Below are 18834 nucleotides of genomic sequence, written 5' to 3'. Positions count from 1 at the left end.
GTAGTTTTCTGTCCGACGCCATGTTGGCTATAGATTAGCTTTTTAAAAAAACTTGTAACTATGGAATGGAAGCAGCTAGAAAGACGGGAGATGGCTCAAAATTCTCAGGGGGGCTTGGTGAGTAAGACCAGCTAGGTTTGGGAGCATATGTTTTTAGGTCTTGGGAGGGAATACCCCTTTAAGGGATGGGAGCAGGGGGACTGAGGGTGTATGCTGATGAGGGAGCAGGGAAACTAGGGGTGTATTCTGGTGAAGGGGTGAGGGGGCAGGGGGACTGAAGGTTTATATGCTAGTGAAGGGATGGGGGGCAGGGGAACTGGGGGTGTACTGGCCGGTATGAACTTCACTGACAACAGCCATTCTGTGACACGGCCGTGTCACAGAACGGCTGGTGTCTTATGTAGTGTGTAGTGTGAACTTTGCTTTCAAAATGGGGTGAATTATGGGGGGTTCTAGCATACACGCCTCTAAAATATATTCCAAAACTGAGTTAGAAATTTTCATGAATAATACAGAAAATTGCTACTAAACATTTATGGCTTATAACATCCGGAAAAAGTAAAAGCATGTTCACCAAATGTGGCCAATATGAAGTAGACATGTTATAGATCTGAATTAATAAATACTTTATGTAGTATTACTATGTTCCTTTTTTGGCAAAGTGAATATGTATGTAAGTATATACAGTACTTTTTCATCAAACTACAGCACTTCCCATTACATTAGCCTTTCTGTTACATTGATCTGCTTTCTATTTGTGAGTGACACGCTTGCCTGTCCTACGGCTGTATAAAATCCATACCCCAGTCCCTTACACCGCCAGGGCTATGACAAAAAAAAAAAAAAAATCAATTTGCAAAAGTTCTGTTAATCAGCTGAAGCATGTTAAGGATTTAAAGGAACAATCTACCAAGAGGATATATTTGTAAAGAAAGAAATATCTTTTTTTTACAACAATTACACATAAATAACACACAAAGTTAAGATCACTCTTTAAGATAAAGTTCTGTAGCTATAAATGCTGTATATATATATATATATATATATATATATATATATATATATATATATATAAAAACAAAAAAACATTTTTCTAGATGCTCTCTTAAAAGCGTTTCCTTATCATGCGGCATCTAACAGTGGAAGTGGATTTGGCACAAAATAAAATTGCGTCATAAAAGATTGAAGGGAATAAATCACTTATCTGGCTTACAGGAGAAATTTCTAGACTTGGTCTCAACACAGCTGTGAGGATGCAGTGTCCAATGTGACCATGAAACATTTTGGTCAGGAAAAAAAAATTAAAAATCCCTCACCTGTATTTGCCACTAAACCATAGATATTTGCAGTGTGGTTTTGCAAGACAGTCCTCAGCCATGTGGCACACTACTGCACACAGGCTGCAAGATGTGAACCCAGTCCAACGGTTAGAAGGGAAATGACACAAGGGAAGTGTGTGAAAAAAGGTAGGCTTATCAAAATTGGATTTGCTAAAACCTATTCCTTTAAGTTGGTGTAGATTTCACTCACAGGCACCTGGGGCAGCCGCAGATATGCGATTATTTATCAGTGTAATTGTACACTAACTGGGGTTTACTTAACATTGGCATATGAAACGCCCATCTTAGTAAATTCCCTCCTTGTCTGCATTTTTATTTATTTTTTTAATAAAAATCTCTCTAGTGCTCCAGACCCAATGCCTGAAGATGCACTGTTCACATGTGCCTACTACTTTTTTGCTGGGACCCGCATCGCGGCGCTCTGGTGCCCGGTTGCCGGACCCTTCCGGTTGTCTGACATGGGCGCAAGATGTGACGTCTCAGGTCCGCTCAGCCACTCAGTGAAGGAGGCGGGATCCGTTTCAAGTCCGCTCAGATCCCGCCTCCTTCACTGAGTGGCTGAGCGGACCTGAGACGTAAGCCCTTCCGGGCCGCGATGCGCTACCCGGGGAGGTGAGTGGACGTATTTTCCCTCGCCCACCTCCTCCCCGGTCCCAGCAAAAAAGTAACCCCCCCCCCCCCCCGTGGACATATTTTTGTAATGTACTTCTATTAAAAAATGTCAAGTTTTCCCATACTTATCAGTTGCTGTATGTCCTGCAGAAAATTATGTTTTATTTTCAGTCTGACACAGTGCTCTCTGCTGACATTTCTGGCCGGGACAGGAACCTCTCCTGCTCTGGATAGTTCCTCTCACGGCCAGACATGTCAGCAGAGAGCAGTGTGTCAGACTGAAAATAAAATATCAGTTTCTCTATCTCTTGCAGAAAATGGTAAGTGCGGAAAGACTTGAGATATTTTAATAGAAATAAATTACAACTCTATATAACTTTCTGACAATAGTTGATCTGAAAGAAAAAGATTTTTGATTGACAACACCTTTAATTATACATTTTGGATATGGACACTGATGTGTAAGATGCAGCTGGGAAACACATGACATTAACAACTAAAACATACCGATATAATACGGTCCCCTTTCCTAAGCTCTCCACTTAAATCAGCAGGACCCCCTGCAAGGATAAATGAGATGAAGATACCTTCACCATCTTCTCCCCCAACAATGTTGAAGCCTAGCCCTGTGGCACCTCGAAATAAAATAATTTTCCGTGGTTCTCTAAAACAGAGACATTAATATTACATATTATACAGCTCAAGTACAACAGTTAAATTTAAAGAATCACAAACATTCTTAGCAGTTATTAAATATCACAAACATTTATTTAATGGAGGCTCTCAGAGCTGGACATACATGCTAAAGTTATGATCATGGAGACATATTGCAATTTGGCTCTAACAAAAAAAAAAGCCAAATCACAGACAAGTTGCAAGCAGATCTTAGTCACACATGACTTACATTGAGGTCAAAATTTTATGACAACAGAAAAAATCCAAACACGTATGTGGATTTTGCACAGTGTATGAATTTAGTTGTGTTGCAACCCACAACAGGTTAAAGGAGTTATTTAAAGCACCCCATCTGTCCTTAATTCTGTTCAGTTCACTTCAATAGAACTGGGCTGCAAAGCCACATCTAAACTAGAGACAAGAGTGCTACTGTTTCTAGAAGAAAGTGGACATGTTCATTTATGCCTGGACAACGCCTTTAATAAAGATTAAATTAGGATTAAAAATGAATGCGACATTGTGATCATCATGATGCGCAACCAAAGTCGCTATCTATCCCTAGCCTTAAAGGGGTAGTGCGGCGCTTAACAATCTATATAATAAAAATCAAAGTCTGTCTGTCTTTCTGTCTGTTTGTCCCAAATAGACTTCCAAACGCCTGAACCATTTGACCCCAAATTTGGCACACAGATACATTGGGTGCCCGGGAAGGTTTTAGCGAAGGTCCCGTCCCCGCCAGATGTACAGGAGGGGAGGGGGAGGGGAAAGAGAGGCGCCCCATAGAGATGAATGGGAAAATCTCCTCACTGCACACACAGGTGATATAATTAGCTGCAGCAGACACGGTAGTTGGAGCCTATTCAACCAATAGGATTACTGCTTTCATCTTCACAGGGAGCAATGGTTGCTAGGGAAGCTGCCTCACAACATCCACAGTAATAACTGGTAGACCCCCTACTCCATCTATACAGTACATGTATATACAGGGCCCCCTACTCCATCTATACAGTACATGTATATACAGGGCCCCCTACTCCATCTATACAGTACATATATATACAGGGCCCCCTACTCCATAAATACAGTACATGTATATACAGGGCCCCCTACTACATAAATACAGTACATGTATACAGGGCCCCCTACTCCATCTATACAGTACATGTATATACAGGGCCCCCTACTCCATCTATACAGTACATATATATACAGGACCCCCTACTCCATCTATACAGTACATGTATATACAGGGCCCCCTACAGCATCTATACAGTACATGTATATACAGGGCCCCCTACAGCATCTATACAGTACATGTATATACAGGGCACTACAGGTATACCAACCTGTGACTGGATAACACTGCCACACCAGACCTGACCAATACCGCCAAACTGTGACTGGATAACCCCATCATATCAGACCTGCTCAATACCGCCATACCGTGACTGGATAACACCGCTATACCAGACCTGACCAATACCACCATATCATGACTGGATAACACCGCCACACCAGACCTGACCAATACTACCATACTGTGACTGGGTAACACTGTCATAACACACCTGACCAATACCACCATACTATGACTGGAAAAAACTGCTATACCAGACCTGACCAATACCGCCATACTGTAACTGGATAACACTGTCATACCACACCTGACCAATACCGCCATACTGTGACTGGATAACACTGCCATACCAGACCTGACCAATACTGCCATACTGTGACTGGATAACACTGCCATACCACACCTGACCAATACCGCCATACTGTGACTGGATAACACTGCCATACCAGACCTGACCAATACTGCCATACTGTGACTGGATAACACTGCCATACCACACCTGACCAATACCGCCATACTGTGACTGGATAACACCACTATACCAGACCTGACCAATACCGCCACATTGTGACTGGAGAACACCGCCACACCAGACCTGACCAATACCTCCATAATGTGACTCGATAACACCGCCATACCAGACATGACCAATACCGACACACTGTGACTAAATAGCACTGCCATACCAGACCTGACCAATACCGCCGTACTGTGACTGGATAACACCGCTATACCAGACCTGACCAATACCGCCATCCCCCCCTCGAAAAGACACCAGATTTTCTGGCAAGTCTCAATGGGAGGGTACTGCCCCTCTGCAAGGTGCTACCCTACGCACCAGACCATGGGTGCCTAATGGTAAATACGACCCTGCAGGTATACAGGACCCCAAAACTATACACTACAGGTGCACGGGACCTCCACCAACTATATAATACAGGTATACAGGACCCCAAAACTATACACTACAGGTATACAGGACCTCCACCAACTATATACTTCAGGTATACAGGACCTCCACCAACTATATACTACAGGTATACAGGACCCCAAACTATACACTACAGGTATACAGGACCCCAAAACTATACCCTACAGGATCTCCACCAACTATATACTACAGGTATACAGCACCTTCACCAACTCTATACTACAGGTATACAGGACCCCAAAGCTTTATACTACAAGTATACAGGAACTCCACCAACTATATACTACAGGTATATAGGACCCCAAACTATACACTACAGGTATACAGGACCTCCACCAACTCTATACTACAGTTATACAGGACCTTCAAACTATGCACTAAAGGTATACAGGACCCCCGAACTATATACTACAGGTATACAAGACCTTCACCAATTATACACTACAGGTATCCAGGACCCTCAAACTATAAACTACAGGTATACAAGACCTCCACCAACTATACATTACAGGTATACAGCACCAACTATATACTACAGGTATACAGGACCCCCGAACTATACAGTACAGGTATACAGGACCTTCACCAACTGTACACTGCAGGTATACAGGACCTCCCTCAACTGTACACTACAGGTATACAGCCCCCCCAACTACACACTACAGGTATACAGGACCCCCCAACTATACACTATAGGTATACAGCCCCCCCAACTATGCACTACAGATATGCGAGACCCCTAAAAACTATACATTGTGGGTATACAGAACCCCTCCAACTATGCACTACAGGTATACACTAATTTCACTGATTAACTCAGATGAAACAATACCTTTAGCTTGGCCTCCTGGGCACCTTAGAACAAATCCAATTAACACACTGACACTTTATACCCGGGCGGCGCCGGGTACATTTTCTAGTTACTCATAAAATAACACACATTACAAAGTTATACAACTTTGTAATGTGTTTTATGTATGTGAATGGCCCCCTCCCCCGTGTTTCCCCCCACCCACACTAGACCCGGAAGTGTGGTGCATTACACTCACCGCATCTCGTGTCGACCCCCGTCTTGGGACAAGGACGTAGTCTTCGGGAGGCCGGCCGAACCGCTCTATCTGTCCCCCCTCTGCCGCGTCATCAGCAGCTCAGCTGCGATTGGCTGAGCGTAACTGTGCTTAGCCAATTGCGGCTGAGCACAGTTATGACGCGGCAGAGGGGAGCCGACATGAGGGACGGATGGAGCGGTTAGGCCGGCCTCCCGAAGACTACATCTTTGTCCCAAGATGGCGGACGGGGGTCGACATGAGATGAGGTGAGTATAATGCACCACACTTCTGGGTATAGCGTGGGTGGGGGGAAACACGGGGAAGGGGGCCATTCACATACATAACATACATTACAAAGTTGTATAACTTTGTAATGTGTGTTATTTTGTGAATAATTGTTTAGCACCGCTAAAGTGGAGTGAGGATCCATGTGTGACGACATGTAAAATCATGTGAAAATCTGCAGTAAAAAACAGAATTACTTACGGTAATGATGTTTCCATAAGCCAATGACAGCACCCCTGGAGAGGACCTCCCACCACAGAACAGAAAACCTGAGAAGATTAAATTCTGACACCCTCTCCACACCTCAGTTCTAAAATAGTACACCAGCGGAGATCGGTAGATAAAGTGTAAAGATAAATTAATAAATCAGGAAAAGAACAACATAATGGGGGAATACCGGATGGGTGCTGCCATGGGCTTACAATAACATTATTATGGTAAGGAATTCTGGTTTTACCCAGACACTGTAAGAGAGCACCCCTGGAGGATAAAATTAGAAGTCCCTTGGGGGGGGGGGGATCTTACAAAGGATTAAGCTAAAACCTGTAATGGCATAAAAAGGGTGTGTGGGGATCTAATCAAGCACCAGCCTTCTTTGCCCAGGAGGTGGCCATAGCTCTTAGGAGAGTGGGCAGTAAAATAAGTAGGGAGATCTTTGCTTTGTGAGGTGTATGCTAGAGAGATTGCCTGCCTAATCCACCTGCTAACTCTAGGCTTGGAAGCTACTTTGCCCTTGCTAACTCCTGAAAGTGGAATCAATAAGTTTTCTGCAACTCTAAACCCTTTGGTAACTTCTCAATATTTTAGGATACATCTCCTAACATCTAGACTACAAGAAGGTAGAAAGAAGGTAGGACAATGTTTTGGTTTTTATGAAACTCGAATATCACTTTAGAGAGAAAAGATGATAAGGTTTTCATAACCACTCTCAAGGATCTGCGTCTGTAGAGGGAAAGCAAAAAGGGCCTTTAGTTCCCCTACCTTTCTAGCCAGACTTATAGCTAACAGGAAGGACAGTTTGATGGTCAGAATTCTAATTGATAGAGGCTCTAAAGGTTTAAAGGGAACCAATCATGCAGAAAATCACCCTAATGATAAGGAAACGTGCTGACACACCACCCTTCCCAAACATCCCCCTGTACCCTCCGTGTCCCCCTCTGTTAGATCGTATTCTTACTTTTATGGTGTCCTGCGCTGTATGTAAATGCTGGCCAAGTAGTCACGGTGGGCGGTCCTGGGCGGATCTAGTCATGGTCCTGGGCGGTGGAATGTGCCAGCACGTTTCCTTATCAATAGGGTGATTTTCTGCGTGATTGCTTCCCTTTAAAGGGGGGCTTGGTGACAGCATCTAGGACTAGATTTAAAATCCCAGGGAGGAACTGTAATTCTGGTGTGACTGAGGCACAAAAGGTCTTCTTAAACTGCTTAAACTGATCTTTAGACATCTGAGATTGTAGGGAAGAGAGCCAAACTCTGAGGCATCTGGTTACACATACATTGCATCCTCTGCAGATAATGGGACTTTAACATTCTCCATATCAATAGAGCCGGCCCGCGGGCCCCTGACACCTCCGGATGCGGCCCGTGGCACCCCTGTGACATGCGCTGCTCTGGAGCAGAAGGAGCTGGCATTCACAGTTTCCTCCTGTGTCTGTGACAGTTACCAGACACAGGAGGACGCTGTGTATGCCGGCTCCTTCTCCTCCAGAGCGGCACACGTCTTCTGCGGTTTTCGGCTCTCCTGTCATGTGCGCCGCGGTGGTGAGGCAGGAGCCGGCATACACAGCATCTTCCTGTGTCTGTGCCGGCTCCTTCCCCAACAGAGCGGCACACGTCTTGTAACTCCTGCGGGCCGCGCGCGATGACGTCATTTCACCGCGCGCCGCCTGCAGGAGAAGACCGGCACAGAAGAGAGGAGGGAGAAGAGGACCTGGATAGCGTGGGAGCGGAGGAAAGGTGAGTGGGATGTTTATTTTTTTTTTATTTGGGGCAGGCACTGGGGATTAACTAGGCCACCAGGGACATGACTGGGGGGAGGGGGGGGGGGTTAAGAAGGCCACCAGGGACCTGACTGGGGGGGTTAAGAAGGCCACCGGGGACCTGACTGGGGGGTTAAGAAGGCCACCGGGGACCTGACTGGGAGGTTAAGAAGGCCACCAGGGACCTGACTGGGAGGTTAAGAAGGCCACCAGGGACCTGACTGGGAGGTTAACTAGGCCACCAGGGACATGACTGAGGGGGTTAAGAAGGCCACCAGGGACATGACTGGGGGGTTAACTAGGCCACCAGGGACATGACTGGGGGGTTAACTAGGCCACCAGGGACATGACTGGGGGGTTAACTAGGCCACCAGGGACATGACTGAGGGGTTAACTAGGCCACCAGGGACATGACTGAGGGGTTAACTAGGCCACCAGGGACATGACTGAGGGGGTTAAGAAGGCCACCAGGGACATGACTGAGGGGCTTAACTAGGCTACCAGGGACATGACTGGGGGGTTAACTAGGCTACCAAGGACATGACTGGGGGGTTAACTATGCTACCAGGGACATGACTGGGGGGCTGACTAGGCTACCAGGGACATGACCGGGGGGTTAACTAGGCTACCAGGGACATGACGGGGGGCTGACTAGGCTACCAGGGACATGACTGGGGGGTTATCTAGGCTACCAGGGACATGACTGAGGGGCTAAACTAGGCTACCACGGACATCACAGAGGGGCTTATCTAGGCTACCAGGGACATGACTGGGGGTATTAACTAGGCTAGCAGGGACATAACTGGGGGGATTAACTAGGCTAGCAGGGACATGACTGGGGGGATTAACTAGGCCAACCAGAGGCATCATTGGGTGTGGGGGGGGGGGGGGGGTAATTAGGCTACCAGGGACATGACTGGGGGGTTAACTCAGGCTACAGGGTATCACTAAGGATTCACATCAGGTACAAGGGGCATCACAGAGGGTTAACTACAATAGCAGGGGCATTAGGGGAACAATACTTTGCCTTGCCCCGGGTGCTGCAAACCCACGCTACCCTGCTGCGCACGGTATGCGGCCCTCGAATGATTTTATAAATGCCCGACCGGCCCTCGACATGGAAAAGGTTCCCCACCCCTGCAATAGAGGCTCTGATCGTTTTTATCAGTTGGTCAGTATCTTCTGATGGAAATAGGGTTCTACTACTAGCAGCACTTTCCTGATCCTCATCAGATAAGAGAAGTTCATGCCTTCCACAGACCCCCTAGTCGTTGTTTACCCATCCCCCCTCCCCCTCTGCAGAACAAGCCACCCAGCAAAGAGGGAATGAAAAGAATGCAGGGGACAAAATCTGCATCCCAAGATGAAATTCCTCAAAGGCCTCCTATCCACAGGACACTGAACTGAGGTGTCGAGAGGTGTGTCAAACTTTTATCTTCCTGTACTGTGGTGGGAGGTCCTCTCCAGGGGTGCTGTCAAAGGGCATCTGGGCAAACTGCACCTGTCAGCTTGCAATGCAAAATTACTCAACTATTAGGTTACAATAGTAATATGTAAAAGAGTAAAATGATGTACTTATGCGTACACACATATTTACCGGGTTAAATCATCATCTCCAAGCATTCCTTTTGGGACAGGTGAATATCGGCTAGGGGATGGTGGAAGTGGATGTCCAATAAATCCGGGTGAACTGATATGATTATCTGTTTGCTGAGAATATGCTGCAAAAACAAATATTTAGTAACATTTTGAAAAGATAAAATGAAAATACACAAAAAATTTATACAAATGAGATAATGGGTCATTTAGGCTAGGGCTTCATGGCAACTGAGCAAATCCTGGTCAGGTAACCTGTCTGCACATGGGGTACATTAGTGCTGACAGGACCTTTTTAAGTGATGTAACCACACTTATTTGAATCAAGCACAAATAGCAATCCACACAAACTCAGAGCACGGCTGCACAAGTGTTGAAATGTGTGCCATGTAAAAGTTTCCTGATTTTTGATCACTGGCCCTTTTACACAGGCTGATCATCAGGCATTCCTAGTAATGCTCAATAATGACATGTGGTCAGTGTAAAAAGGCCTTAAAGAAGAATTCCACCCATCCCCTTGAAAAATAAAAACTATTCACTCATTGAGGAATCAGTAGTGGCTTCCTTTCTGTCCAGTTTATATCTGCTCTGGCTGCTATCTGTGCCCCCTACCCATGATATCTTCTAGACGATTCCTGCTTCTGCATCCTGCCTGAATTCTTGTCAGTGCCTACAATTCCCAGCATGCCTCACTGCACTGTCTGTCTGTCTCCCACCTCAGTCACCGCCCACTCTCTACCCTCTCTCCCTAGTTGGGATTACTTTCCTGCCTCCCTGGATCTGTGTCCCCCCCCCCCCTCCATCTTGTGTGCAGCCTGCACTGTAATTGACCCTTTCCTGACTGCGGAGCTAACCTGCTAAGAAGGAAAGCCTCAGCACAATCTACAATGTAAAAAATGACGGGTGCTGTAGCGATGCAAACTGGAGAGCGATTACTTGTAGTTTTGCAAGCTGTGACCCTCCAGAATGCATAACTACAACCACCATCATATATAAAAAAAAAAAAAGCAAGGCTGGGCTGCGTGGACATCACTAACTAAATATATATATATATATTATATATATATATATATATATATATATATATATATATAAAAAAAATCATCATCCTGGCAACTTGTCCTCCTCCTACCTTGGAGCTGTAAGCATACAGCACAGAGCACAGCACCCCTACACCTCAGGGACAGCCATGCTCCAGCTAACCAGAAAGTGGAGGAAGCCAGCAGCAGGTTATGGGAGGGGGAGGTGTAAAGAGAGCAGGGCCGTCATGGGCCATGCCTCTGCACTGTAATGGGAGATAGGGAAAGTGGGGGGGCAGCAGCTTATACAGGCCGGCCCTACATCCCACAGGCTACGTCACGGCCCCAAGATGGCCCCCACACACAGTGTGACGTGACGACAGAGTTTTAGCTAGAACTACAAGACTTCCTGTGCTGATTAGTGCAGGAAAAAAAGCACTTTACATGAACAATCCGTGATTAGTGTTTATTGAGCATTTGTATAACTTTTGTGGGGCAATACAATGCTTCAATATAGCTTTTGGCCGGAATACCCCTTTAACCTGCACCTCAATGTTTGTGCTCTACAAATGCACGCAAACCGCTAAATCCTGTTAGGCAAGGCAATCAAGAAAAGCAGGAAAATGATTGGAAAGGGGAAACACATGAACAACATTTCTTGACTTACAGTTTGTGATATCTGGAGGAGCATAGCTGTCATTCATAAACATGGTGGTAGGTTTTGCTACTTTGAGACATACAAAATCCAAAGTATTTTTCAAAGCAGTCACAGCTTCTTCATGAGAAACCTCTTCCAAGCACACAGCATTCACCTGCAAGGAGAGGAAATTTGATTTATCCAAATTTAAAATATGACACTTTTTGATCGGTGGGACTGTAGCACTGTTTTAGCACAGACTACCCTCACAGTTTTCTTCATGACATGAGATTCCTGGTTATATTCACATGATTATTGCTGTCCAGCATTTACCTGCACAGTAGTGGTCAGGGAATGGGAAAAACCCATTCAAGTCTACAACTTGTATCACCTTTGCAGCTACTCTGTGGCGTAATGTAATAATGCTTTACTAGTAGGTGCAACCCTATATTATAAATCTGATATGTAGGGGGACATTGGTAACAGTGACCTGAATGTTTATTAACAGATACAGGCACCCCCTTGTGGTGGCTGCAGGTAACCAAAATGTAGAGAATGTAAATGCAATGGTCAGTCCACAACTGGAAATGCTTTCTTTATTGTTCATGTAACAGGGTTGATTTTTAATTTGGCTTCTATATTGTTAGAAGTTGAAGTAAAAGGCACCTAAGGCATATTTTGACTGGGGCGCTGCCTTTTTTATTTTAATTGCGAAAATAGGCGCAGGGAGATCTCCCTGGAGATCCTTCCTCTTCGGCGTCCAGGCTGCCTCTGCAGTGCACATGCACACACTTTCATTATAGTAATTGCACTATTCTAATAGCGGCTAATAGTTGCTGTTTACACCCAGATTGCCCATATTCAGCGCTAGCTAAACCTGTAACCACCCCGAATTGCCCATAACCACCCTGGATTGCCCGTAACCACCTCCAGATTACCTGTAATTTAATTTTTTTTTATTTTTTTTTGCAACTGTGATATTCTAATAACTGTTTGCTCCAGCAAAATGACTCTTCTTCCCTTCTGAGCTCTACTGTGTGCCCAAACAGTGGTTTATGCTCACATATGAGGTACTGTTGTACTCAAGAGAAACTGCATTACACACTTTTGTGTTTCTCTCTTGTTTCTCGTAAAATTTAGAAACTACCTAATTTTGAATACTTTCCTCTAATACCTGAGGGGTCAAAATGCTCACCACACATCAAGATGAATTGATGAAGGTTGACTTTTGGAGAGTTCCACTCTGTTGGTACTACAGGGGCACTACAAACGATCCAGGAACAACTTCAGCAAAATCTGCACTAAAAATGCTAATTGGCACTTTTTCCCTGCTGAGCCCTGCTATTTGCTTATACAGTGGTTTATGCCCACATATAAGGTACCATTGTACTCAAGAGAACCTGTTCTACAAATTTTAGGGCGCTTTTTCTTTCATGTTTCTTGTAAAAATTAGAAACTTTAATCCAAACAAGTAAATAGTTGGAAGATTTCTAATTTTCCATTTTTTTTACAGCTTAATTGTGAAACCTTTCCTTGAGCACCTGTAGGGTCAAAATGCTCGATAAACCCCTAGATTAATTCTTTAATGTGTGTAGTTTCCAAAATGGGGTCACTTATGGGCGTTTCCTGCCATTGAAAAAAGAACTATATGTTAGGACAGTGTCTCAGATTCGCTAACATATAAAAAAAAGGTCAGAGTTTGAAAACTGAGCTTGGTCATTAAGGCCCAAACTAGCTGCAGCACAAAGAGGATAGAGGACCAATTTACTTTCTTTCACCTGGGGGTTACAGTGCTGTGCTCTCCAGGAGCTACTCTTCTGGTATAATTCATTACCCCGACTAAACCACTACTGGCAAGAAAAGTCCTAGGCCATCATAAAGAAAAGTTAAAGGACTGTTTTCGCTAAGAATAAAATCACTTTCTTAATTTCATCTTCAGTGCCGTTTTAGCTACACCTTTACTTTAATCAATATATAAATTAAGCAGTTTGCTGCACTGGGCCATTTCGCCGGGCCGCCCCTGAGAAGTCATTCTGGTGCTCATCACTGCATAGTGCCGTATGATTATCTATGAGGTGGAGCAAGCCAGATTGGTTCACTGAGGGCGGTAGTCCCATCCTTATGCTAGGGGAACATTACAGCAGGTTACAGTCTTCTAAGCTGCTGTTAGTTTCCCTGTAATACAATGCCCCCCCACCCCAATAAAATGTCCCCCCCCCAGAGGTAGGATGGATGCTTCTACCAAAGCCAAGACCTCTCTTAAATCATGTCTCCTCTGAAATAGAGCTGTGTTTCAGAATACAACATTTGTGTAATGAGTGAGCCTGTGGTAAAGGCAGCATTAATCTGCTGACTGGTTCCCTTCGATAAAGCAGAACTGCACAATTACATTATTTACTTATCAATCGTTTCTTTAACCCCTGAAGAAGCATGAAGTACCTGTACGTCATGTGTCCGCTTCCAAGATTAAGAGAAGATCCGCTTCCAGGATTAAGAAAAACACAAAACGCATCAATGCATACTTACTGCAAGAAGTTTGTCCCCAATCTGAAGCTTGCCGTCCTTGTGTGCTGCACCACCCTCAATGATTTTTGTGACATAAATACTGTTGTCACCAGGGATGTGTTGATTCCCCACACCACCAGCTATACTGAAGCCAAGGCCTAGAAATGTATAACATTGATAGAAAAGTAAGATATCTACCAAATAAAACACAACAACGTTTATATATTTTTTTTTTTACAACCAAATAGCATATTACAGCTACACATCTGTAGCATAACCAGCTAAAAAAAAAAAGCACAGAATATATATTGTGCCATTTGCCTAATACCAAATATGAGTGGTAAGAATATACTGCACATAAGTGGCGTTTCATCCAAGAAGCCACGCCCAGATAGCACAATCTGCAGTTGATAAAAGATCACTTTTTACTGAAACAAGCACTATAATGTACGATATAAAATAAGCCCAAAAATGGCCTTAATGACTGGGACAATTTTCAATTTAGCATTTTCGTTTTTTTTCTCCTCATCTTCTAAGAGCCATAACTTATTTTTCCAGCTACTGGGCTGTGTAAGGGCTTGTTTTTTTCAGGAACAGGTGTACAATACAATTCTGCTAATTGTGTGTGTGTGGGGGGGTTCCATGTTTACGTACTGCACTTTACAGTAAAACTGACTTTCTCTTTATTCTATAGGTCAGTCTGAATACAGTGATATGCATTTTACATAGCTTTTCTAATGTTTTTCTATTTTTATTAACAGTTAAACTTTTTTTACACTTATTATGGGAAATGCACATAACGTGCTTTTTTCCCTGCACTTACTACTGCAGCAAGGCTTCACTTCCTGGATAACATGGTGATGTCACGACCCGACTCCCAGAGCTGTGCGGCTGTGGCTGCTGGAGAGGATGATGGCAGAGGGACACTGAGGGACAGAGGGCACTGGAGGGACACTGAGCATCCCTCTGCCATCATCCTCTCCAGCAGCCACAGCACGCACAGCTCTGGGTGTCGGGTCGTGACATCACCATTTTATCCAGGAAGTACAGCCTTGATTCATTAGTAAGTGCAGGGAAAAAAGCCCTTTATGTGCATTTTCTGTAATAAGTGTGTATTGGTGATTTGTATAACTTTTTTGGGGGGTAATACAATACTTTTGCCTGACTTCTCCTTTAACTCTTGACTACAATGGCCCCATAAGAGTCTACTATATTCTTTCAGCCAATGAAGTAGCCGCAAACTTCGAGGGCCCTGGTAAAAAAGGGCAAAAATTGTACAGTACAGAGTGTCCCGACTCAATTTGTCCTTCAATCACATGATTGCCTTCTCTGTGAGCGTGCAGATGGCCGGGACCTCCTGCATTTGGTCTCTTTTTTTCAACCAGACCAAGACCAAAAAGCTGCCTTCAGAAGACTGGACCTGGACCAGTATGGATTTGTTTTAAAGCACAATAACTAAAATAAAAATAATGAATGTAAGTTGTAAACTTTCTTTATTTCCCACCCCCTGCTAATTTAGATTTTAAAAAAGTTACAACGACAGTGGTTATTTAAGTAGACAAACATTCAGTCTGAAATATGATTCTTATCCCTAAGGGTTATATGTGGATGGTCTGTACCATAAGCTATTCAGCTATCACCCACCAAGAACTGTCAATGATAAGTCTTTCCATCTCCTCAGAATTGTCATGTTCTGCAATGCGCTTTTCTCTGGTTGCTTGGCAACCTTATCAGGGAACTAAAGAGAATCTAGTGCCCACAGTCCACATACACAGGCTTGCTTAAGGTGTCAAACTACAAAGCACGGCATATGCATGCCATATGTAAACTTCACTCACTTAACTCAGATGATAAAGGGTTATGTCGGCAGTGAATCTGGCTTTCCTAACAATAACTCAACCATTTTTTTGTGGCCACATGCAAGGCGATAAGTGGATTAATGAAGGTATAGCACAGTGAATTAATAAGTAGTATGGATTTTCCACTCACCTTTGGGGCCTTTAACAAGCTTAATTTCCATTATTTTCTCTGTTATTGGCTTTCTTCTTCTTACATATAGACGCACAATGGATCCAGCCTCCTTTAACGCCTCAACGGCTTTACTGTGTGTCACATCTTGTACGTCCACATCATTCACCCGTAATATACAGTCATTAACTCTGAGAAGAATAGTGGAAAAGAAAACAACGCATTTACAAGGCTAAACAAGGAAACTGCTAATGAAAGAAAACTGTTTTAAATTGAACATGAAGATTTAGATCAAAGAAAAGTTTGTATCTAATAATAAAAAAAACTGAGAATATTACAGAATCATTCCCTTGGTTCCCCCCCCCAGAGAAGTCTATAAGAGTTCAGGAAGACACTCCAGATGGTAAAAACTGATTACTGTCAGGAAATCCTGATACTTTCCTGAAGCTTTTTGAGGTCTCCTGATCAGGATTTCCTAACAGTAAAAATTGACACGGACGTACAAAGGGTGCCTTAATCTCTGCAGCAGATAACATTGTGACTTAATGACTGAATTCAGCCACAACTCAGCTGCAGATCCTGTAGGTTTGAACACCCCCTAAGGGTTTGTTCACACTGAGCAATATATGCAGAATTCCGCTGCGGAGTAAAATGCCTTATTAGCTCGGCATTCGGCTTATGCGCTGGCTGCCTTTGAACACTGCGCCGCTCTGTTCCTGGTGCCTCAAATAGCTTGATCTAATCCTTGAAAACTTCTCCCAGTTTCTCAGGACTGGATACAGCTTTTCCAGGCACCCGGAGTGGAGTGGCATGTCAGTTCAAAGTAAGCCGGCTGATAAGCAGACTGCCGAGCTAGCAAATCTCTAGTTGTACATTTACATTTAACTAGTACTGTAAATGGACACTAAACTTAAAACATGAAAAGCAAAATATACCATAAAAAGTTTCCTTTAACAGGGGAATCTATCAGCAGTTAAGATGATGTTACCTTGCTGATTCTAATAAAACAGGGAGGCTGCACATAGTATGTTGGTTTGTTGCTGTCTTATTGAGTAATCTTACAGAGGTTATCCAGGTTTAGAAACACATAGCTGCTTTTTCTTAATAAATAATAATAATAATAATAATAATAAATAAAATAATAATAATAAATATTATAAATATAATATATATACACACACACACACACACACCTACACCTACACACACTAGGGATGTCACGATACCAGAATTTTGAGTTCGATACCGATACCATCTTTTTTTTTCCGATACTCAATACCATTTCGATACTTTTGAAAAAAAGCACTTAAAATACAAATATGACATCCCCCCCCCTCACCCAGACTGTGGGTATGATGCCCCCATGCACCACATTTTTATTTATGTGACTTTTTGATCACTTTTTTTGTTACTTTTAATGGTTCGGACAATTCCGCATGCAATGATGCCAAATGTTTATTTTTTGACATGAATAAAAGGGAAAGGCGGGGATTATTAGAACTTTTATTCTGAAATTTTTTTAATTGTCATCTGCCTCATAGGGGTTTTCGCCTTCCCCTGGATCAGCACAGTAGGATTTCCCTAGGTTTTTTTTTTTTTTACACTTTTTAATTCCCTTGTACCTCCCAGCATACCTTCTTGTGCACTACAACTCCCAGCATACCTCCTTGTCCACAAAGAGGTATGGTGGGGTTGTAGTACACAAGAAGGTATGCTGGGAGGTACAGTGGTGCAGCAGCAGCCTCCCAACACAACAACTCCCAGCATACATCTTTGTGCACAAGAAGGTATGCTGGGAGTTGTAGTGCACAGAGGTATCCTGGGATCAGGAGGCTGCTGCTGCACAACTGCAACTCCCAGCATACCTTCTTGTGCACTACAACTCCCAGCATATCTTCTTGTGCACAAAGAGGTATGCTGGGGGTTGTAATGCACAAAGAGGTATGCTGGGAGTTGTTGTGATGGGAGGCTGCTGCTGCACAACTACAACTCCCAACATATTTCCTTGTTTGTTATAACTCCCAGCATACCTTCTTGTGCACTACAACCCCCAGCATACCTCCTTGTGCACAAGAAGATATGCTGGGAGTTGTAGTGCACAAGAAGGAATGCTGGGAGTTGTAGTGGACAAGGAGATATGCTGGGAGTTGTGTCGGAAGGCTGCTGCTGCACAACTGCAACTCCCAACATCTTCTTGTGCACTAGAACCCCCAGCATACCTCTTTGTGCAAAGAGGTATGCTGAGAGTTGTAGTGCACTAGAAGGTATGGTGAGAGTTGTAGTTGTGCAGCAGCAGCCTCCCGATCCCAGCATACCTCCGTGCACTACAACTCCTAGCATACCTTCTTGTGCACAAGCAGGTATGCTGGGAGGGAACTGGCCGGTGTGAGGGACCGCGAAGTGCAGCGGCGGGTCCCGGGGGACGGAGGGGAGGGGTGGATGAAGGGCTGGACTGGCGGTGCAGAGGTGGCTGCCGGGGCTGACAATGGGGGGCAGGACTGGAAGGACGCAGCCGCGGCGGGGGAATAGTTGTGACAGCGGCATCTACCCTGTAAAATAGCCGGCACTAGCGATCGCTATGTGCCAGTTATTTGAAGTTGGAGCCACTGGGAGCGGAGAGCGCGCGGGCGGAGGAGGGGACACCAGGGGGCGGCACACAGAGAACACGGCCGGCGCTCAGCTAGCTGCCGGCCGTGGTCTCTGCGCTGTACTTTATATTAAGCTGCGCTATTATGCAGCTTAACATAAAGTATCGATACCAGGAAATCCTGGTACCGAACTGTTTTTCTGCCCGAAATATCGATAGTAGTATCGATATTTCGGTGCATCGTGCAACACTAACATACACACAGTGGTACCTTGGTGTAAGAGCTCAGTTTTT

The 18834-nt window shown here is 44.3% G+C and overlaps 1 protein-coding gene across 11 annotated transcripts in view; it reads right to left on the bottom strand.

Annotated features, from left to right (window-relative positions):
- Window positions 1-18834, bottom strand: part of DLG1 (discs large MAGUK scaffold protein 1) — a 187632-nt gene that overhangs the window by 36174 nt on the left and 132624 nt on the right. For all 11 annotated transcript variants that reach the window (XM_069975086.1, XM_069975081.1, XM_069975083.1 and 8 more), the window contains 5 exons: window positions 15975-16144; window positions 14007-14143; window positions 11511-11655; window positions 9826-9949; window positions 2460-2616 (listed from right to left, as the gene is read on the bottom strand). In XM_069975086.1, the coding sequence (XP_069831187.1) occupies window positions 2460-2616; window positions 9826-9949; window positions 11511-11655; window positions 14007-14143; window positions 15975-16144 (733 nt within the window). The remainder of the gene's footprint in view (window positions 1-2459; window positions 2617-9825; window positions 9950-11510; window positions 11656-14006; window positions 14144-15974; window positions 16145-18834) is intronic.

This window comes from Dendropsophus ebraccatus, chromosome 6, assembly GCF_027789765.1.
Source record: "Dendropsophus ebraccatus isolate aDenEbr1 chromosome 6, aDenEbr1.pat, whole genome shotgun sequence".
Classification (NCBI taxonomy): Eukaryota; Metazoa; Chordata; class Amphibia; order Anura; family Hylidae; genus Dendropsophus; species Dendropsophus ebraccatus.
This window is presented reverse-complemented; position numbering and strand designations above follow the sequence as displayed.